The sequence below is a fragment of the Neltuma alba genome, unplaced genomic scaffold (assembly GCF_004799145.2).
Source record: "Neltuma alba isolate B1F8T4 unplaced genomic scaffold, ASM479914v2 tig00010974_pilon, whole genome shotgun sequence".
Taxonomy (NCBI): Eukaryota; Viridiplantae; Streptophyta; class Magnoliopsida; order Fabales; family Fabaceae; genus Neltuma; species Neltuma alba.
The window spans coordinates 102360-125778 of NW_021635736.1; the positions used below are offsets into that span (position 1 = coordinate 102360).

Genomic DNA, 23419 nt, shown 5'->3' on the forward strand with positions numbered 1-23419 from the left:
CAAGATTAAATTGGTGTTATGAAATAATGGTTTTTTTAAAAACTAAATTAATGATTTTTTTTTTTTTGCTTTGCATTACCTCTCTGGAATGGAGGGACTTGGCAGGGTAACTTCAATTACGGGTCATTATTTATAATTATTTGTTTGAGAAATCTCGTGTTGAATTTATTTTATTAAATTAATAAATAGCTGTATTCCTTGTACGGCGTAAGGAAATTTTAAGGTTCTAGATATTCGTAGAAAGCAGATTTTTTTTAAAGAAAAAAGTTTGAAATAATATAATGCAGATAAATGAGAAATTGAGTGGTTGGAATCATAGTCACATGATGAAGTCACTTGGCCATGTTCCAGCTTATAAAGCCATGGACATTTGGGAATATTTTCAAAGATTAAATATTTGCCTATTGACGACAATTTTTTAATTACTTAAAAAGTCTTTAAGAGATCTTAAATGTTTTTAAATTCAACATGTTGCTTTCTTTTAAAGCATGGACAATTTATTTTATTTGACTTCTTCGTACTTCTGTTCTGAAAACAAAATATATATATCTTTGAGAATTTACAAAGAAATTGAATAGATTATAAACAGGGCAATAAATAAAATAGGGCTAAAATAATTAACGCGGTATATATTTTAGTTTTCTTGAGAGTTTAAGGGGAAAATAGAGAATAGTTAAACTTTCTTATATTATCCTTACAATTAGTTAAATACATATAAAACAAATTTTTAAATACAGATACATAATTATAATTATAGCATATAATTAAGAAGCCTACAAGAAATTCATAATTAATTTGTGCATGTTAGGTATTTATATAACTGGGATTCGAAGGATATGAATGAAATATTTAATTTGTTTACGTAACATGAATCTATCTTTCAAAAGATATAGACTCAGACCAAATAAAAAATAAAAGAAGAAGAAAATTTGAAATGTCTTAACATATTTTGGTCAAGAAAATGCCTTAACATATAAACTAGTGATCAGAAACTGTTTGTTATGCGACGTAGAAAATAAAAACGCGTAATTAAAATAGACTTTGTAATTCTTTTCCAAAAAGAAAAAAAAACAAAGACTTGTAATTGATTAAAGATTTATAATAATAAATTATAACGCGTAAGCTACTCGAGGAAGGAACTACTGAGGAAGGAAGGAAGGAAGACAAATCATATTATCAAATAAATAAATAAACAAAATTCAACTAATAGTAGTATCTCACTATTAATACATAAAACCAAATATGAATGCTAAATGAAGTTATTGTATGTGATATTTTAATTAATAATTTATTTACAAATTTTATTGGCAACAAAGTAAAATAATATCTTGCGATCTATATAGCCGATGATTATTATCATAAGTTGTTATAATATCTCATTAAAAGAAAGCTTATAAAATAGGAATTGATCTTATGATTTGAATTTGGTTATACCATAAAATACGAATTTGAGATCATAAGATTAAGCAAAAAGAAACAAAAATTAGTGAATTTTTAATTATGAAAAGGATATATTAATTTAATTAACAAACAAACACAAGATTTGTTAAATGAATTTACGGGCTGTAGGGTTTGACCCAAACATAAGCAAGTGTTCATAAGAATGGATCAGAGGTTTTTTTTTTCCACTCAATTTTTTGACATCTTCATATACTTAGTTATAGTTGTGATAAGTCGTAAGCCGTCACAGTCAATTTAAAAAAATCAATGAAAGATTTTTCTTCTTGCTTGTACGGCAAGGTAGCATGACTTGTTTTGCCCCAGTCTTCTGTTCACCTTTGTTTTTCAAAAAAAAAGGGGGGGGGGGCTAGAAATCTTCATTTTGAGAATGGATTCAATAACTTGAAAGACAAGATTTTTTTTTTGTATGTAAACAAAATAAAAATTTTCATTCAAATGCTGTTTTTTCTGTGTTCATGGAACAAGATCTTGGCAACCACTGTTTTGATGATTAAATATTGGGATCCTGTGAAGTTTGAATTTTTGCCTAAAGTACCAATGCTCTGCCTTATATATAAATTTTGGTTCTATGCATATAAATTATAAAGAAAGATAAACTCACAATACTACTTGTATGGTATTTTATTAATTTTGGGACGTTGTTTTGTATTCTAGTGTGGAAGTAGTTGGAACAGAAAACATGCCATGAACACAATAAAAAAATTATCATACAAGTGCGAAAGTAGGAAGAATGTGTATAGCTACTTTAAGTCTGAAAATAATAGAAAATTATTTGAAGAAGATAAAAAAAATAATTAATTAATAGAGTACAACAATGTCATGTAATCTATACTGGCTGTTGTATAAAATTTTAAAGGAGTAGATAGCTAGGAACTGTAAGATGAAAGAATTGAATTAGGGTTATGAAAGTGGTCATGAAGCGGAGTTGAACTGATGGGGTCAATGCGAACGAAAGCAGTGAATTTGTTCAATCAGTGTCCTTGAATGAAGGAAGCTCCATCAACGGTACTAATTGGTCAACGTCTCTTGCATAGATTTTCATTGGATCCTAATGCCTCATATTTCCCCTCCTAGCTGCTCAACACGGCCTATTTTCATGCTAAGATGAATTTCTTCCAAGTTCTATAGCTTGACATGTTCTTCCTACTCTGTGTGAAAAATATTTTATGAAATACTAATATTTTAGAAAAAAATTAATCTTTTTGTCCCTATAATCTTAACTTAGTTATAACTCAATTCTTAAACTTTATTTTGATGAGCTCAATACTTAAACTTTAACTCAATTGTTATAACTTAATCCCTGAGTATTGACTTAATAAAACTCAATCCTTATAGTTTAATCCTTTAATTACCTCTGGTCTTTAATATAAAAACTAGTTTAAGATTCAGTTGGGTCTTAATTATAAGATTATAATCTATCTTGTCTCCCATATTTCTTCATTTGTTTTCAAAGCGGCCCCTATGGTGATGGCACATGTTAAATATTCCATGAGAGAATACTTCTAATGCACATAATAAGAGTATTTTAGATAAAATAATACATATTGATTATAAATAAATAAACAAATATTTTAATATTCGTAAATTAGTTATCTAGTTTTTAAATTAAGGACCGGAGGAAGTATACTTTTATTTTTTTTCAAATACGGGGACTAAAATTAAAATGATTTATTATAGAGACTGAATTACAGGAAGTCAAAATTTGATAATCAAGTTATAATTAAGTCAAAATCATAGAGATTGAATTGCAATGAATTAAAATTTAAGCATTGAGTTACAATTAATTTAAAAATACAGGTATCAAAAGATTTATTTTCTCAAATATTTTACAATGAAGTTAGAACGAGATTAAAAACATGGAAAAAAATAACTTCAGTTTTGTGGCATCTAATCTCTTCATAATAACTCCTGTTTTGTGTAAATTTATTATTTATACGTCTTGCTTTAAGGAATTACTTCAAAATTCAAAGAGTGGTGGCTTCCCTATGACTGCCAGGTAGGTGATAGTAATATCATAGAGTGTAGCTACGATGTTTTTCGCTTTTTTTTCTCTTTTAAAAGGGTTATTCTTCTTATTAATAGCATAATGAAACAGGACTTACATTAAAATTATGGCTTAGAGAAGGAGCAACCATCTAAAGAGAAGCTGGTCCAAAAAAAAAAAACCATCTAAAGAGAAAGGCAAACCAATTTCAAAATGCTAAGATAATATTTGGATTGAATTTTTAAAATTTATTTTAAAATATGTGAAATAATTACGTAAAAATAATTTTATCTTAACATAAGAATATTTTTTATTTAAAGAAATTTACGTCAAAGTTGGAGATTTTGAAGCCTGCACAACATGGGTTTTCCAGTGTAGGCGAGTTGGGCTTAGACCAAAAGGTTTAGTTTAGTGCTGCATGAAAGAAAAAATAATTTACACAAGTGGCTGCCTCCTCATAAGTCATAACTTGTGTCAATTCCTTAAATAAAACTCCACAATTGATAAATTGTTGAGTGTCTTCCATCTTTTACATTAGACTCAAGCTAGCTTGAGTTCATCCAATCTTATTGCGTTAATCATAACCAATGCATACCACATTGACGCCACACATTAATTGCAGAAAATTTGACCTTTACAATAAGTTATATCTGTATTTTTCTTTGCTTTTGCAGTGCAGGCGAGTTGGGGTTAGTGGGAAGGAAACAAAGCTGTTTATGCCTCAAATAATATAATTTCGACTGTATAAATATATTTGAATAGAAACTTAATATATATTATGCCCACTCTATTTTTTTCTAATGATGAGAGAGAAATGTGATTAATACCTCGATATTTCTTTTAAAATTTCTAATGTGTTCCTATCTATCTATATTTACAAGTCATGGTTACAATACCTAAATTGTACAACAGATCCCTTTGTTTAGTTTATAATAAGGCTATCCTTCAGATGAAGATCTATCTCCATCAATGTGACGCAAAAACCTTAGGGGGGGGGGGGGAATATCCGGTCATCCGTTGTGGGCACCAAGTATGACATGCGACAACTTTCACAGTAATACAAGTTCACGAGTCGAATCAAAGAAAACCCACAAAAGTTCGAGTGAAAAAGATTAAGGGTATGTTTAGGTGACTCTCAAAACTATGGTTTGGGAGGTAAAACCATGGTTTGGGTGGAATGTCATCTAAATAGCATCAATTTTGATACCATAATCTGAAAACATGGTTTGGACTAAAACCATGGTTTTTGAACCATGGTTTTAGGAAAAGTGAATCTATTCTGCTTCAGGTTCAAATTAGAGAGTATGATTGTGCTTGTCAGAGTATATCTCAACAATAATATGACTTTAACATCCCTCAATTAATTTTTTTATAAACATATTAATCTTATATCTTATAAATATATATACACATATTAATTATTCATTAATTATAGTATCTTATGTATTATTAATTGTGTTGGTAAAAAATATATTATTAACATTTTTATTCCTTCAAATTAAAATATATCATAAAATCTATCTTTTATATAATTATCATATTAACTTATGTCTGTTTTAGTAATTTATATGTATAAAAGGTATTTCTGATAACAACTATCCAAATACTTTTACTTTTCAGAGTCACTTTTTTATAAAATCTATTCTTCACAGAACCTATTCTTCCCAGAATCTATTCTCCATAAGCTATTCTCCAAACTATGATTTAGTTTCATCTAAACACCCTCTAAAAAGCTTACATAACATGTCGGGCGTACTATTTTAGATCTCTCACCCAAAAAACATTCGAAGAGCATTTTTTGTTAAAACTTCAAAAGGCGAATGTTAGAGGTAAAAAAATTGAAAAGACGGGTATGCAGGAGCGCGCAGACACACACAGTAAGATTAACTGTTTGGTTTGTTAAATTCATTTTAGGACCCCCACTGATATTAGTATTATCCTAATGGTTATACAGAATCATCGCCTTCATTAGCAAGGAAAACTAACGCCGCTGTACGGAACCAAGGAAAAAATTACAGCTTTCTTGCCCACCAAACCCCCCCTCCCAATTTTAAGCCGGAACAATATCACCAACGTATGTGCTGTACAGATAACAAATCAACCCCAAACCAAAACCTTCCCCAGCAGATTATCTCATTGATGATGGGAAAAAACAATCATTCTGAACCACCCCATCTCAGGAAGATCCTTGAAGATCAAACCAAAACATATATCGGACATAGCCCAGTCAAACTGACCTCCCTTACCCTTACCAAAATGCAATGCTCTTGTCAAATCCTCCGGAGCTGTGAGATTCTCCGCTATAATTTGATCTTTCAGATCGTTTGTCTATGAGAGCTAACTACCTAGCAAACTCATTCTTGTCTCATGAGCGGAGATGAACTCACTTCCGTACTGAAAAATGATTCGTCCGCATTGATTTCGAATATGTCGTCATCCTTCTGTTCATTCCATTTGACGACCTCTCTTACATATTTGAAGGCTTCATCAACTGAGGCATGCTCCCAAGCTCGCGTATGCCACACGAACAACTTCTGGCCAGTTATGGCTGAATATAGCTCCTTGAATCTCACCGCCACGTAGTAAAATGCTTGGTGTGCCAGGGCATGATTATTGTGATGGGGTCTTACAGGACAGAAGTCTTGAAACCACTCACATGTTGATAAAGGAACTTTGTTTATCTTTTCCTCTAAGACATCATACTTATTGAGCAGAAGCACGAAAGGGGTATCTTTAAAACAAGGATTCCTCACCAGACTCTCGAAAAGATCTCGGCTTGCCAGCATTTTGTTGCAAAGATGGCCAGAACTGTTGGTCCACATTTGGTCATAATCACTCAGTGCAACACAGAATATCACTGCCCGCACATCTTCGAACATATCCAGCCATTTGCAACCATCTCGTAGGCCCTTTGAAGGAACTCGAATCAGTTGATACCTGAGCCGAAGAATAATTATCAGACATCACAAAATGAGTTCTCAAAAGCTTTAGCTTAATAAATGAAAAGGATTGTGCACTATGCACTGGGATGGAAGAAACAATTTTACCTGGTGAAGGGAGGACAATTTAAGTTTTCACTGTATGTTTCAGACATGGGACTTCTATCATCAAAAGAGAATTCCATGAAGGCAAGGCCGTTGCTTGGAGTGACTCCTTCGGCATATAATATATCCCTATCAGAAGGTTCATACTCATTGCTCGATATTTCTATTGCCTGCGCAGGATCAACGTCATATATGATTTTTTTTAATATATAATAAAGGCTAGCAAAGAGCTTGAGTAAAATGTCAATTACAAGACGAAAAACAAACAGGAAAATATTACATGAGACCGCATATGTCATCAAGATCCCAATACATTCATTTGGGATACCAGTCAAAAGGTAACTTCAGACACGATTAGTCATACAGATAGTACCCGCCTCGGTTTAACATTACAAGGCACTTTTAACTAACTCAAACTCATCAAGAAAAATTATTTATGTTCCTTGGTGTCCCAAAAATATTGCATTATTTCCAAATTTACCTTTCATTAGTTATAATTGGCCTTCTTAATGTCTAATCTCAATCATTAACAATTAAGGGTATTTTAAGTTGAACAATATTAAATACTCTTCGTTATCCGCGAAATATCTCATATGGGGAATCATAGATATCTCTAAATAGTGCCTTATAAACTAAAATGTAAGCATGTTTTAAAAAATTAACTAGATTCAATGCATGTCATGAGATATATTGGTCAACAAAATGCAAATAAGACCAGAAGAGACATATTATATTGGGGGTAAATCTCACTCAACTCCAATCAAACGAAGTTTAATAACATAATTATCTGATTTTAAAAAAGAAGGTCAAACTTTCATGTTGTCAGGCCAAAATTTGGATTTACCAGATTTAGGATTTATTCAAGATTATGAATTTAACATTTACAAAGCCTTTACGGCATGCTTTTAAAGATAATATAGTTCTCAAACTTGAGTCCATAAAGTTAGTATACGCCCCAAAAATTATGATATGTACCAGTGGTATGTTTATTAGACATGCACCATCATGTCTTACAGAAAATTGTCAAATGACAAACAGTAAATATTTAATGAGTCTGATATTAACGTACCCATGCATTTAATACATAAAAAAGCACTCGTACCATGGAAGCAAGACTACAACTTCAGAGACAATGTTTCCCATGTTCGAGATGTAATGAGAATACACTAGGTTAGGTGTGGACATGACAAAAGCTGTGTTACGTGACTCAATTTAACATCTATTATTTGACAGCAAAGCCTGCTTTAAAAGCTCAAGTTAAAGCTTATTGAGAGCGTAGCAATATAGTTTATTTGTATATAATATTACGCACATAAAAACTGCCCAATTGCATTGCCTCCTTGTAAGCAATCACCTCATCACCTTATTATATGCTAAAACAAATGAACAACCCATCAGATAGGTGATTCTAATTGGCCAATCACCATGAGCCTATAGGAATTGAAAAACTCTTTCGTTACTTCTGGAATGCTGCAATATAACCCATCAGCCCTTGAAGTTCTTTACCATGAAACCTAAAATCTCAGAACTACATTCTCAATTTACTTACATCCGTTTTTCATATCAGCTGTCATCCACTTCTTAAAAATATAAATGAGATGAAACAATAATTCAGAAAAACTCTGAACTAGTTGCATGGCATTAATCATTTAATCCAGAAAGGAAAAAAGTTAAAATTAAAAAGAGAACATTTTAGTGTGGTGATAATTTATTACTACTTTCCTAATATGTTAACTTTTGGAAAGTGACGTCAATTTATTTGGTATCTTCGTTAATAAAATAGCAAAAAAATGAGAGAGCAACAATCTGTTGGTAGAAAGAGAGAACAATAATTAATGAATGCATTAGAACAAGATAGATAACTATTTATTGAAGGCATACCCGATCCAAGAAATACTTAGCTACATCAGGAAGGTTATGCAATTCCTCTCTTCTCTTGTATGTCTCCTGAATTGCAGAGTCTCTCCAGATCTCATCTACCATAGGAGCATATTCACGTGTAGCAGCAGGGAAGAAAGCTTCCAAATCCCCAGTTGCCATGATATCCAACAACCAGTCAGAGAAATGCTTAAATCTCGGGCTGATTGAGTAAATGCACCTCTTATTTTCAACAGCTACTGTCTCTGCTGAAGTAATAACACTAAACCACCATAAGGTTTGCTCATAATTTTTTCACGAACATTAAGAAAAGATATTTTGACTTATCCACAAAATTCAAAAGAAATCAAGGAAGTACCAGAAGCATTAAAAATTGTCAATTAGAACCCACGTGGCTTAAAAAGCCAAATGACCCATGAGCACTGATACATTATAACATGATTGTTTTTCCTTGTTGCAAATAACTCACAAACAAGTCGTCTTGTTAAGAGAACAAATAAATTCTGGGCTAAACAAATGAACAAATTTAATGGTCTTATATACAACAACACTGACAGAGAAAAAAGTTCTATTCCAAAATTAACATTTTTCACCAACATAAGGAGCCAAATAGAAAACCTCTATGCCCTCTTTTTCCCCCCACCATAATCAATAAGTGTTCTCTAATTATTCCAATTTGAAAATAATCTAAGACAAATCATACATGGACAAATCAATTAGGGCATAATAAATGATGAACTGCAAAAGGTAAAAATCTTCAATCAAATGATACTAATGATGCTTCAACAAGGTAAGCCTAACATGCAAATGATGTATATATAAAAATCTTGTATCAAGTGATACTAATGATGCTTCGACAAGGTAAGCCTAACATGCTTTCTTAAGCATATACCTGACTATCAGAATTGCTGCCTGTTTTAGTCAAATGAACTGCTAACTCATGCTCAACTACAGAAATTGAGCAATTGATCCTTGATGAATATATTTGACAGTGGTAACTGGAACTTGTTAGAGACTATAATACAAAATTTTGTGAACATTCACTTGATGATTTAAACATTTTTGGGTATATCAGATGTTTGCTACTCCTGACTAATCTTGATTTGATGATTGTTAGGTTCAACTAAAGAGTGTCTCTTCCAACGTAATTTTTTTCATCCACAAGATTCAAACCCTTAATCTTGCTTAAGGGGTATCAAATCCGTTTTACTCGATCCAACCAACTAGTTCTTGACATAGTGTTAGGGCCTCAATTCCCAAGAATTTAATGTTCTGTTATTGCCAACCTCTTTCTCTTGTGAATCATTTTAAAGAATATACCTCAACATGCCTCCATTTATAAACATAAGATTTTGCATTCAATTAGCCCCCGATCGAACATTATACAAAAAATCAATTCATAGGGAGTAATTTTCTAGCCTCAGGCCAAGCTTAGTCAAGAGCCCATAACAGAGAACTGAGGAGGTCGAAAGTTAGCAACACAAGACATTATGATTGTAGCTACTAACTGCAGACGTATCTGCGTAATTAACCCAGTTGTCCAAGGAAGTTCACTCTATATCATGTACTCTCTCACTCTTCACCATTTAAAACATAGTCATGCCCAATTCTATACTGAAATGTCTTCCTACAATCCCACCAAATGTATTATGATATGAATTTTTTTTCTTGAAGTCCAGGGTGCACTATCTTTCTACATGCAAATAAATACACAGAAAATATTGTTTTACAGATAGCTTTGCTTCCATTGCGCATCAAATCTAGTACGGTTTACTTTAATCCAGATCTGCAACAAACTTGACTCAGCACAGTAAAAGTTTTTAATTTCTTTTCCCTGTGTTTTTCAATGGGCGTAACAGAAGACCAGCTATTAACATATTTGAGGTAACTGAATCAACAGACCGGGGAATAAGCTGTTCTGACATGTGAGTGCTTCCATAAATACTTGTTTTTTCTTGTCAAGACAAAGTTATGCATAAGACCAGAAGAACCAAGGAAAACAGCATCCATCAAAATATAGTAGTTTTATTAGAGCGAAGTAGCATATGAACAGACGGAAGGAAGGCAAGAAGAGTAAAATACAACCTGGCCCAGAACCCTCAACATCTAAAGTAGATTCTTTTTCTGCCAAAGCCTCCTCTTCGAATTGTTCTTGTCCTTCAAGGAGAATGCTGAGATACTTGTACATATTACTTTGTATCATGTGCTTGATGTTTTGCAGCTCTTCTTCACCAAAGCCACTGCTATATAAAAACTTGGCCTGTGCCATGGATAGGAGAAATATTCTCATAATAAGATCATAGAAAAATTAAAACGAGACACCATTATATGATTACACTAGCAAAGAAATAAAGAACATATATCAAAAGGCAAAAGGGAACTCATTGCAAGACACAAAAAATGAACTCGTGATGGTGCAAGCATGTCTGGAATGTTGTTTGAAATTGTTTGCAACTTTCGGCATCCTGTTTTCATCTAATTTGTGAGTCATAATTCTATGCAAACATCAATCCTTTCAAATTTCTGCAAGCATCACGTATGTACAAATTCAGACACAAATCTATCTATAAATCCATTGGGACATCAGTACATGATTCATGCACACATATCATGCGTACAAAACCAAATCACTGACACATACACACATATGTACGTGCATATATTTTGTTGAGAAACATATATACAGAAATGTTCAAGAGTTGATAATAAAGCAATACAAATATCATAATCCTTAAAAACATTATGAATCTAACATAGTATTGTCAACCACTGCTAAATATAATTGCTACTAAAGGCCTAAGTTCAAAGGGCCAATAAAAAATGCGAGAAAAGCCTAGACCAACAGAATAAAGTTAATACAAAAGGACGCACCAGCATGCAAGCAAGAATACAACACAAAAAAGCCGAAAACAGCCAGACATGCCTGCTTAAAGAGAGTGGATGTTCCTGATCCTTCCATGCCAAATAACAAAAGTTTCTGGACTCTTCCTTGATCCAAATACTCAGGCACAGACCTTGTTGAATAGTTAGTTGGATTCTCATTCAACCCATGAAAATTATTTGGCGGTACCGGCAATGAGAATAATGAAGAAAGGAAACGAGTAGATGCCTGCCTACCATAAAAGAAGCCACTACCATAAGACCAATACCTAAGATTACAATTAAACAAAAGAACAGGTGATTATCATGTTCAGATAAGAAAGAACCTTTCCCCAGATGTTCCCCTTAATATTATTTTGACCTTCTTCCTCATAAGAACCATCATCATAAACCCAGAAATGAGTGTCTCGAGGACACTGTACATTTGCCATCTGAAATGATAGCCAGATCAGGTACAAACAAATAGATAATAATAAAATTAATAATTTACCAACCCACTTACTGAAAAAAGAAAAGAAAAGAAAGAGAGCTAATTATAGTTAGATGAGCAATATGCCACATCTCAGAGCTTGAATGGTATCAAATCTGAACAATATGATATCCTGACAAAAAAAGGCCAGACAATATTTCAAGGCTTTGTGTTTAATACCTCATCTATTTGCACACATCTTATCAGTGTAAAAGTTCTTATCGTGTTTCTTTCAAGACAAACTTTCTGTGACATTGCAATGCAACCAAACACTATATTTTTGAAAGAAAAAGAGTATTGAAGCTAGATGCAAAAAGGAAAGGAAAGGAAACAAACATTTAAAATAGAAGAGCACTAAATAACTGTCAACTACCTACTGCGAAGAGTAGAGACCTTAGATACATGTTCTATAGAAATATCAACAATCCAAATTTTGATTTGATACAGATAAATACACATCATCATTTTGAGTGAAGATGCATTTACTCGCAAATGTAGCATCTTATTTAATATCTTCTCATCAAATTCTGACAATGTACAGCCTATAAGTGGTTGTAAAAAGCACTATTGGAGGGTTAAGCTCTTAGGAAGCTTGGGTTTTTGTTCATTTGCATGATGCCGTAGATCATATCTGAACACCAATAAATGACACATACACTAACAAGTTACTAAATTCAGTATCATACTGTATGTTGTATTTATGCGTTTTGCTGTATGTTTAGAGCTGAGTACAAGCAGATGCATGGAGAAACACAATTTACCTTCAACATCCTAAGCTCAATTTTTGTTATTTCACGACCATTCATAAAAACTCCAGTATTTCCTTTGCTAGCATCCATCTGGAGCTTACCTCCAATATTTAGTTTTGAACTTATTATCTTATCCGGCTTCTCTCCCTCCTGAAATTCATTACTTTCAAGTAAATACAAAAACGAAAACAACAAAAGCAAACTTCTATATGACCAGGAAAAAACAAAAGATACTTCCAAAGAAATGCTTGTATCTTCAAACCGAAAATTTCACCTTCCCCCAAAGTCCGGAATCCTTATCATACCAATACCTCCCAGGCTTTAGCTTCTGAGGAGGAATCGGACAACCCAAAATCTCCGCCAATTCTTCTTGCCTCAACTGCCTTCCATTAACGATAAGCTGCTCAGGTCGAAGTTGATTGGCCGCGCATTCCCTTTCCGCCTTCATTATCTGCTTAATCTCCAATGGACTACAAACTCTCGACAACATCCTCGAGCACTTACCCAAACTCGACCTCTTTGACTCGTCTATAGGCTGCCCAATGCAGCTCACGCACTTACGACCCTCTGGCATCGAGCCCATTGCCTTAAGCACACAATTACTACAATACCTTTTATCACACACCAAACACGCTTCCTTTTCCTTCAGCCGATTCCCTTTTCCACATCTGCTGCAAATCCATTTCTTTTTCGGCCCGACCTGCGAATTTCGAGCCGCAACCGGGGATCCCACTGGCTCGGTAGCCACGGAACGTGGCGACGAACACCCATCATCCTCTTCGTTCTCCGAATCCTTGGGCGTGTTAAATGTCACAATAGTAGGGCGCTTCACTTCAATCAGCCCATCAGCTTGAGGAGCTGAATTCGGAGCTCGTGGAGACGACACAGAACTAACCGCATCCTCGGTAATTCCACCTCCGGAATCCGAATTATCCTCACCCTCACCGTTCCGCAAATCCAATTGTGTTCCCGAAACCGAAGATGACCTTTGACTATCCACCGGACTACGCGACTCTTTACTAGGAGTACCGTTCCTGAAGCGATTAAACCTGGAGAACCTCTGATTTATCGGCATGGCCACCGGAATCGAAGTGCTGTCGGAAACCGAAGCCACAGAATCAGCACGAGCCGGAGCCGACGCAATATCCAACGGATCAACCCTGGGAACCTCATAAGGAACAGGAGGGCCCTCGTATTCCACCGCAATTGAATAATCGAGATGCTCTTCGTCAGGTAGGGGTGCACCAGCTGGTAGCATCCTCCGGAGGACCTCCTCCCAAGTTTTGTCTTCTTCTGCGGAGGCTGTTTCTGACGCCATTTGGCTCTGCAGAAGAAGCCGAGGAGGTTTGTCTGTGTTGTTTGGCTGGTGGGAAAGCTCGAGAAAACGGGAAAGAAAATAACCAGAAGAAAAAGAGAAGAAAATTCAAAAAGAGCGAGCACGAGTGAGTATCAAATTGAAAGGTCTCATCTCAGAGAAGGCGAGCGAGAGGCTGCCTGGGCGTGCTGTGAGTTGTCAGCCGCAGTCGAGAGAGTTGGCAGAGAGTAAACGGAGTAACTAACGGCAGCCGTCGCCAAGGCCGGACGATTCCGTTACATTTGACGTCATCATGACACCTCCACCCAATTCAAGTTCTGGATTATCAATTATTATTCAAGCACTTTCTTTAACATATTTCCAAAGTGTGCGTAACTTTTGCGTGCCTATTCGTAAATATCACTTCGTTAAACCCTCGTTTGGGAAATATGGCAAATTTTACCATACTTTAAAGCCCTCTTCCATTGAAAAAGATCATGTTTGACAAAATTATTTAATTAATTAATGCTTGTTTTTATTAGTACTACTGTATTTATACGTGGATCATAAAAGATAATGTTTTGTCCTTAAATTACTTAAAATGGTATATGTTTGTCTTCATTTTTCTCAGCTGACGGCTAGCTTACCCTCCTTTTCTCTCTTTTTCTATTACTACTAAATTTACCTTCAGCGTTTACTAGACATTTAGTATGTAAATTTACTTTCAGTAATATCAAGTTATTGGTACTGTTTTGGTACCATGCAAATGGAGGGAATAAAAGGAAAAGGAAATTTTAAATAAGTTCTACTTAAAAAATTGAAAAAGTGGAGTTTTGAAATTTTAATAAAGAAAAAAAGTAATAAAAAATTAAAAAAATTAATTAAAAACTTTTAATCCTACTTTTTAAATTTTTTAAATTGAACTTATTAAAATTTTTCCTTTTCTCCCTTCCTCTCGATTTTCTCTCATACTGTATGGATCCTAAAACTCTTCACAACCATTATTGATCAAAATGTTAGAGAATTGGCCCAGTCATCCACTACCCTATGTTGCATTTAAAAAATTACTTTAGTCAAATTTTTATATATATTTATAATTAAATAGTATAAAATGTTAATATTTTAAAAAATAAAACACATTGAAAAACTTGACATAATAAATACAAAAAAACTTGGTATAAGTATTTTCCATTTCATTTCCTATACCAAATTTAAGTCCCAATAGTATGCCACAAATAAAGACCTTGTGTTAAAATTTAAAACATGTTGGTATTTTATTTTCTAAAAATGGCTGATATCCAATTTATTAATCAGATTTAATTAAAGTAACTTTTTTAAATTAATTTTCGGCAATAATATTGGAAACTTCAGTTTTACTTATATAAGATAGTCACTTCACAATCCAATTAATATTAGCATATAATAGTTATTTTTTGTGGGGAAAATATATATGCAGGTGCCTTAATTAAGTTTCAACCCCTTATATGTATAAGAATAATTCAACAACAAACAGCTATTTTTTTTTATTTTTTTAAAATCTTCATAAGAAAGCTCCTTTAGAAATTTAATGGGGTTTATTGACTTTTCAAACCTGACCCCACCTTTAAAGGTTGGATGCTTTTTATTGAACGGAAAACAAAGATTAGAGTCCTTTTTTCGTCAATCCTTAATAGAAAAGAATTAAAGAGAGTTGTTATTCCAAAGCTATCGTGCTGAGATATGGTGTCCTTTTTGTAATATCATCTTACAACTATTTCCCACCTGCTTTTAGTAGATTTAAAACTCACTTTGCATATATAACTAGGGTAATTAAAATTATTTGAAAAAGAAATAACAAAAAAAGACTTATTTATTTTGACAAATGAATGACAAATTTATAAGAAATCTACAGTGGCAACAGAATTTTTTGTTATGATAATAAGGAAAGTTAAAAAATTTTAATTGTAATTTTAATAAGACCGGGTTAAATCATGGTTTAACTAAATTAGGGATCACATTTTACATTAGCAATGTAATTGTATTATATAGCTATTAATTACTTACTACCTCCTCCGTCCTAATTATAAGAACCAGTTGACTAATTTGAGGAGATTAAGAAAATAAGTTGAGTTAGTTATTTGTCCTAAATTAATGTTGTCTTTCCTAAAATATTTTTGCTAATCAAGCGTATTAACTAGAACTATCATTGTTAGAAGGGCTACTTTGAAAAAAAATATATAAATATAAGAGACAAAATAGATTAGGTTCTTATATTTATGACCAAAATAAAAATCAAACAGAGCCTTATATTACGGACCGAAGATAGTATTTGGTTTGATGTATTTTAAATAATCTTTCAATGCCAGTGACATTCTCTAGTTATGACACATATTTTTTCACAAATGGTTCGTCCTGTAATTTATTTTTATTTAAAATGTTAACCATTTAAATATGGAATTGTTTTTATATTTGTATCATGACAGTAGAAATGATAATATTAACTTTTTAGGGAACATCCGTCGTATAAAAGTTTAATTGCATTGATAGAAGGTGGGGCATAAATTTTAAAGTGAAAAATGAAAAAAAAAAGCTAGGAATATCTTAGTCGATTTTTTTTTTTATAAAAAAAGTAGTACTACATAAATAGATTTGGAAAGGATATATATGTCTTGCATACACTTTTTTCATAGGTAGACTTCCAAAAAAAAATGAAGTTGTGGTTGTGTCACGATCGTAGTTGATGTGTGTAGATGCCAGCTTGTGATGAAAAAGGGATTAGGTGATCTTTTTCTTCGCTTCTACTATTGTTTATTAATGTTTTTTCAAATGAGTTTTTGTGCTTTTTTTTTTTCCTTAATTACTCTCATCATTTTTGTAAGTAGGTCGGTTTTAGTTACCAGATCTTACTTAGTATTCTATCCTATCCCAAATATAGAAATTATTAATTAACTGGTTCGTATAAATCAAATATATTAAATAAGTGAGTTATTTTTTTAAAAAAATATGTGTTAATTTTTTAAATACCCCTCTTTTAATAAGTCAAAATTAAGTAGTGTCAACATACTTTGCACATAATGCATGAATCTAACTGTAGTGAATGCTCGAAACAGAATAATAAATACCGGACGCAAATGAGATTAACCTCTTACATTTATAATTAAAATATTTTTTGCCAACTTATACCCAAAATAAATATCTCTATGCTAACTTTTATATTTAAAATTGGAGTATTTAATTATCAAGTTGCTATTATCTTTGTTGTAATTTGTTCCCAGATGTAAATACTCTTTGCTTTAGCCCTTAGGTGTCAGATTTCAAAACTGGAGTTGACGTTTGCAAAAGTCAACGGATAAGGGAGTTGGTTGTAATTAATTTATATTATTATATATGAGGCCGAGGTAGTATATTGTAAACGTAACAGACCAAAAATTATTAATTCATATTACACCAAAAAAATTATTAGTTCATAATATAGTGGCATTGTCACCAAAAGGAAAAAAAAATCACAAAATTTTTTAATTTGATCCTTTAATTTAAGAATAAATAATATATTGAGGCGAACAAAACAAGTATGTATGGACTAATACTACCAAGTAAATAGATAACGTCAAATTATTAATCCTGTGATTAAAACAAAACTATCTGCCAAAAATAAATAAATATAAACAAGCTCTAAAAAATTCATATTTACAAATCAAATTTGCATATTAGCAAATAAAACTCACATATTTACGTGTTAAATAAAAAAAACTCTAAATCCAAATGAAATAATATTAAAATTCTTCCCCTTCTTCCTCCCCTGAAACAGACGGAACCTAAAAGAAACTATAAACCGAACATAGTTGAAGGTCAAAGCTAGGGGTAAAGTGTTTGGGAAAGTGGAACCTAGTGAGATCAAAAGTGAGAGCGATCAAAGATCATGGTTCCACTGTAGTATAATAAGGGCCGTCAAGTCATCGTATGTATCAATCATCAAAAGATTTCATATGTCCTATCTGAATTCATTATGTAAGTAACTTTGATTAATTTATTACAATCAAGAAATAGTACTTAATTCATTAAATTTATCGCTAATTAATTTTTTTTTAAAACTTTACCATATTAAACTAGGTTGTGAATAAAAATATAATAAATCACATTCATAATCACAAAATAAGTCAACCTGCCAAGCTCTCTTTCTATTAAGAAGACTTAAAACTTGCTTAAAATGACAATAGAAGTTTTTAAATTTAAATCGTAATTTACAAAATAAAAAATAAATATGTGATGAGAGTTCGTAAACATATTTACAAGCACTTTTTGTAAATAACTCCAATCAAACTCTTAATTTGACGAGACTTCCTTTAATATCGTATAGCTTTAATTATTTTTAATTAGTCAATGTGGGATTCTCTGAGATCTAATAACCATAACCAAGTGAAGCCATGCTAATTAATTGGACTTACTTTCTTGCACTCCCAAGATTGAAAACGTGCGTAACGTCAGTAACTGTGTGTACAATTGTTTAAAAACGGAGGACGGTTGTTTTTATGGAATGCTCTTATGGTCGCGTTAGTACTGCAAAAAAGAGTTGACCTTTGACGGTTGCCTTGCCTTTACACATGGGAACCGCTTTGCTCGCATCTTCATGTGCGCACATAACCGTCCCGGGTGCAGCCGCCCCCGGCTTCACTTGCCCCCACCTGCACAAAAGGTAATTCCTCCCCCACTGAAAAATTCTAGAAGCTTTATCACCCAAAAAAGCGAAACAAAAACAAAAGCTAGAAACTTGTGCTCTGTCAATTCCTGAATTTTTTTAGAAGAGAAATTGCTACAAAACAAAGTAAATAATGACTAAAAAGTTTCAATAAGAAGTAATCAATTTGTTGTTATTTTTTGCATGGTAACTCGTTATTCACTAATTAAGAGATTTTTTTTAGTAATTATCTTTTTTTATCAGGTTACATAGTAATTTTTCTGATTTTTTAGAACATCAAATGCTACTTGCTAGACACCATTTATTTTGAACCTTGGAGTTTTTTTTTTTGCTAAGTATAAATATTTTTTTATTGGAAGAAATTCTATTCGAGACACTATCAGGTACTAAATATGAACACCTCTTCTAGTGAAAATCTGGGCCTTGGTTTGTCATATTGTGAGAGATTAATCCGTTTCACTAAACCCAATCTTTGTTGGTAGCCTTGGAGATTTTAAATGATCTCGGTTAAAATTAATGAAAAATGACATAAAAACAAATTGAAAATTACAATATTCCAATTCAGGCACGTAAGAAATTAAAATTTCAAGAGAAAAGGTTATGTTTAATTTGATATTTTACAAATATAGTTAAATAAAAAAAATACCTTTGTATCAAAAAGTTTATTAACAAGTCATCAACTAATAATAACAGGTTGGTAATGACAAGCGTTAAACAGCCAATTACAAAAAATATACTAACAATGACAAGTTTGATAGCTTTTTATTTTTAAAAAAAATCCGATAAAAGAGCATTTTAGTAATTTCACTATATATTCAAAATACCAGATCAGACACCATCTTCTCTCCTGGGGTTTAGACCTCTTAGATACCTAAATTGAAATATCATAATTTTCAACTTATTTTTTATGTCATTTTTTCAAAATTAATTATCCTGTAGCTTCAGAATATCATTGGCCTGCCCCATTAAACCTTTTTTTTTTAACAAATTCAGCATAATTTAGTTTTGTCAAACACGATGATGACAAAACTTTATTCATATGATTTTTTTTCCCAAATGGAAAAATCTAATGGTTAAGGGAATGATTAACAACATAGTTGGATCAATGACTCGAAAATAATTTATGTTATCATGGATTTATATTTGGATTATTATCAAACTAGTATCATTATTTCTTGTTGACTATAATCAACTAACAACTGCTCCCTTCTATTATATTATCATAACCACTTGGTAATAACTTTACATAAGTCAATAAAATTCGTTAAAATTAGTTATTTATTATAAAATATTACAATTGCCTTTGATAAAAGTTATCAGTTAAATGAATCTGATTAATTAGTTAGAAAATTTTTTAATTAGTTAGAGGGATACTAGGTGAAATAAAATTAATGATCTAGATGAAATTTATTATATTATGAAATATGCTAGAAATTCTCATAATAAAGACGAGAAAATACAATAGTAAAACAAGTTTGAAAAATTAATTATGTTAGGTCCCACCCATGAAAAATAATATAATATTGTGAATCGATGTTTTGGTCATAATAAACTTTACCCATGCATACCACTTTAAATAATGAGATCATTGACTTTGAGATGGCTTCGCAGGCATCCAAATCATTTTAATAGATTAGGTTTTGAAAAAGATTTGGTCAGATCTCACCAAGAATTAGACTACTCATATTTTAATTGTTCTTAATTATTCTAATATTATTTTTTATTGGAAACTAATTCTACTAGTTTAATGACCATGTTGTTTACATTAACGTCCTACGAAATCTTATTAATTAATTTAACTCCGAGACAGCTTCAAAATTTTGACATTTGATTAGCAAAGACCATATCAAATTGATATTCTCATTTCACAATTCTTTTTTTTTTTAATACATAGCGATTAGTAATATAATACTTCTTTAATTCTTAATATAAGACTTATTTAACTAATTTGATTAGATTAAGGAAGTTAGATAAGTTAGTTAGTTATAAGAAATATGACATGTTTTTTCTAAAACATCATAATCATTTTCTTTAATGTCCTCCTTCCCCCATTTACTTGGTTATAGTTGAAAAAGTATCCATAGGGGTAATTTAGAAAAAATTGATAAATATAAAAAAAGTCTTATATTTAGGATCAAAACTAACTTAACAATTAGGTCCTATATTAAGGATCGGGAGAGTAGCTTGCTATTCTATATCTCATAGTAGTTATGATTGTAAATTCTGTCTTTCAAATAATGAATGTGCATGTATTCAAAGGATTGTCATTACTTTTCAAGCTAAATGTGAATATATGGACACGATAATGCAATTTCAAATTTCGTATGTGAACAAAATAAATTCCAGATTTTTAAGGACTCTCATATAAGTCAAATATTCATAAATAGCGGGGAAAACTGAAATTTATATATACTTTCCTCATTTTTTTTAATTATATCAATTTTTCTAATTATATATGACAATATGTCCTAATTTTTTTAGGTGGGTTTAAGGTTAAATGATGATTGGGGGGGGGGGAGGACACATGAAAACTTAAATCGATCTAAGTTTTGTTCTTTTTTTATTTAAATATACAATGCATTAAAATAGATGATTGCGAATAAATATGTCTTAAATAAGGAATTCATAATTGACAAACAATTGAGCCATGAAATCTCAGTTTGCGTGACGAGTTTCTGCAATCAAACTCACTTAAATTTATATTCGTGTGAAAAAAAAAATTATGACCTTACAAATAAAAAATAATAAAACTGGAGTCTCTCTGGTTAAAAAAAAAAAAAAATACTGGAGTCTGAAAAAATTGAGATTGACTATTTCTTTACTCCCGGTGAAGTGGCAAACTTCCGTAAATCCAATGATAAACACTTGCTTTCTTTCAACTGCCTCCACATTTAAGACAACTAGATCCTCTTTCTTTGACCACACCATTTCAGTTTTTTTTTTTCCCTCGTCCCTTTTTTTCACAAAATTTTAGTCATATGAATATAAATATTTCTAGAACAAGCGATATTTATGGATATTTATGGAGAAAAAAATTGAATTAAACATATTTAACGACTAAATAATTTAAAAATTAGAAAAGTTATTCACATATGGCATAAAGTTCAAAAAATTTTATACTATCTTAGTTCTTAATATAAAAAACAATTAACTAATTTGAAAAAAATTAAGAAAACTGAAAGATTACTTTAAAGTATTTATGTCTATTTTTTTTCCAAACTAAGTTGTCATACTTATAAATTGATATGTAATCTAAGGATACACATAAATATTTTAGAAAAATCATATAATATATGTAATAATTAAATAATTTTTTTAACTTTTTTAACCTTTCTAAATTAATCACTTAGGTCTTATATTAAAAATTAGAAGTAGTACAAATTAGTATAAAATAAATAAAAGTAAATACTAAAGTGAGATCGGTTAGATATTTTGAATGTGATGGCATACTAACAAAAATTTAACGACATATAATGACGTTTAAAATCCAGAATTAAAAATTAAAAGGATACTCGTACATTTTTATTTTTTTGACCGGAGGATACTCGTACATTAACATATGATCCACCTCGGCAATTTAACATTTATTTTTGGGCCAAACCTCGGCAATTTAACATTAATTCGTTATGTTTTTGAACTTAACTGTCTTTGTTTTTTTGGAAAAAAAATACTACCTCCGGTCCTTAATATAAGACCCTGTTTGACTTTTATTTTGGTTCTAAATATAAGACCCCAATCCACTTTATCTCTCATATTTACTCAACTTTTTCCAAGATAATCCTTCTAATAATTATAGTTCTAGTTAATACACTAGATTAGTAAGGATATTTTAGGAAAGACAACACATATTTAAGACAAATAACTAACTCAACTTACTTTCTTAATCTCCTCAAATTAGTCAACTGGCTCTTATAATTAGGATCGGAGATAGTATTTGTTCTTTTATAGATATCACCATTGCGTGTTTGTGGTGGGCCTATTATGGCCCAAGTAAATGATATGAGGCCAAGATTTTGGGCTGCTGTTGTGTGGCAAAGTAGAAATCTCCCATGGGATTCATGCTCCATGGGCCATTAGTTTGGTCTATTTAAATCAGTATGTTTCTTCTACTCATTGGATTTCAAAATTTCTTAACAAGGCACGAGCATGGAAGACCCTTTTTTTTTTTTTAACCAGAAGCATTGAAGACCATATTGGATTTGAAAAGTTTGACTTCCCTATTTATTTTAGCAACACTAAAATAAAAAGAGTTTTTAACTTCAAAAAGTTGACAAGAAACCCAAGATGGAAATCAGCCCAATCAAATGAATTGATCACAACCTTCATTCTAGGCCCACTACAGAGGCTATCCTGAAACTCGGGCCTGATAAACCGAGTAGTGCAGTATGTTGCCTACTAGCTATATGGGCTAGACTGTCACTGTTCATTCTCATGCAATTATTCATTTTTGTTTAGATAAATGAGTTTCTAAATAAATTATTCAAAAACTGGTTAACCAACCAAAGACAAAAATAAGAATTTGCAAACATGACTGAAACAAAACTTCAAAAACAACCTTTTTAATATTTATGGGGTGTTTGGTAACCTTCAAAAGCTTCTAAGAAGCACTTTTTCGCAAAACGAAGCAAACTCCTCAATATATTTACTTCCTAAACTGTAAAAACACTTTTAAAATCATAGATTGGTTTCTATCCAAACACTCCTTTAATGGCCTGTTCGGGACTTCTGGATTCTTTTGGTCAAATCGAGTTTTGGATAATTATAATCAATTTGTCAAAGATAATTACTACTTCCGGTCCTAACATAAGACCTCCTCATTTGTAATCTATAAACGAGATCTTATGATTAGGACCGGAGGTAATATAATCAAGTATTATATTTATAAAAAATGAAAATTATCTATAAGTAGTAAATAATGTAATTCGTTTATCAAACTCAGTGTAATAGATGGAAAGTCCCTGTGGTTTACTCTTTTTTTTTTTGGG

The 23419-nt window shown here is 31.7% G+C and overlaps 1 protein-coding gene across 2 annotated transcripts; it reads right to left on the reverse strand.

Moving 5' to 3' along the window:
* Positions 1–5413: 5413 nt before the first annotated feature.
* Positions 5414–13958, reverse strand: LOC114760407 (extra-large guanine nucleotide-binding protein 3). Of its 2 annotated transcripts, none has more exons than XM_028949656.1 (8): positions 12740–13958; positions 12478–12615; positions 11574–11678; positions 11291–11476; positions 10453–10627; positions 8371–8615; positions 6493–6659; positions 5414–6382 (listed from the first exon to the last, which is right to left on the reverse strand). In XM_028949656.1, the coding sequence occupies exons 1-8, from the start codon at positions 13781–13783 to the stop codon at positions 5800–5802; spliced, it is 2643 nt and encodes an 880-aa protein (XP_028805489.1). In that variant the 5' UTR covers positions 13784–13958; the 3' UTR covers positions 5414–5799. The 2 variants fall into 2 exon arrangements, with proteins under 2 accessions (XP_028805489.1, XP_028805490.1); XM_028949657.1 differs by having other exon boundaries at positions 8371–8612; positions 12740–13957.
* Positions 13959–23419: the final 9461 nt, after the last annotated feature.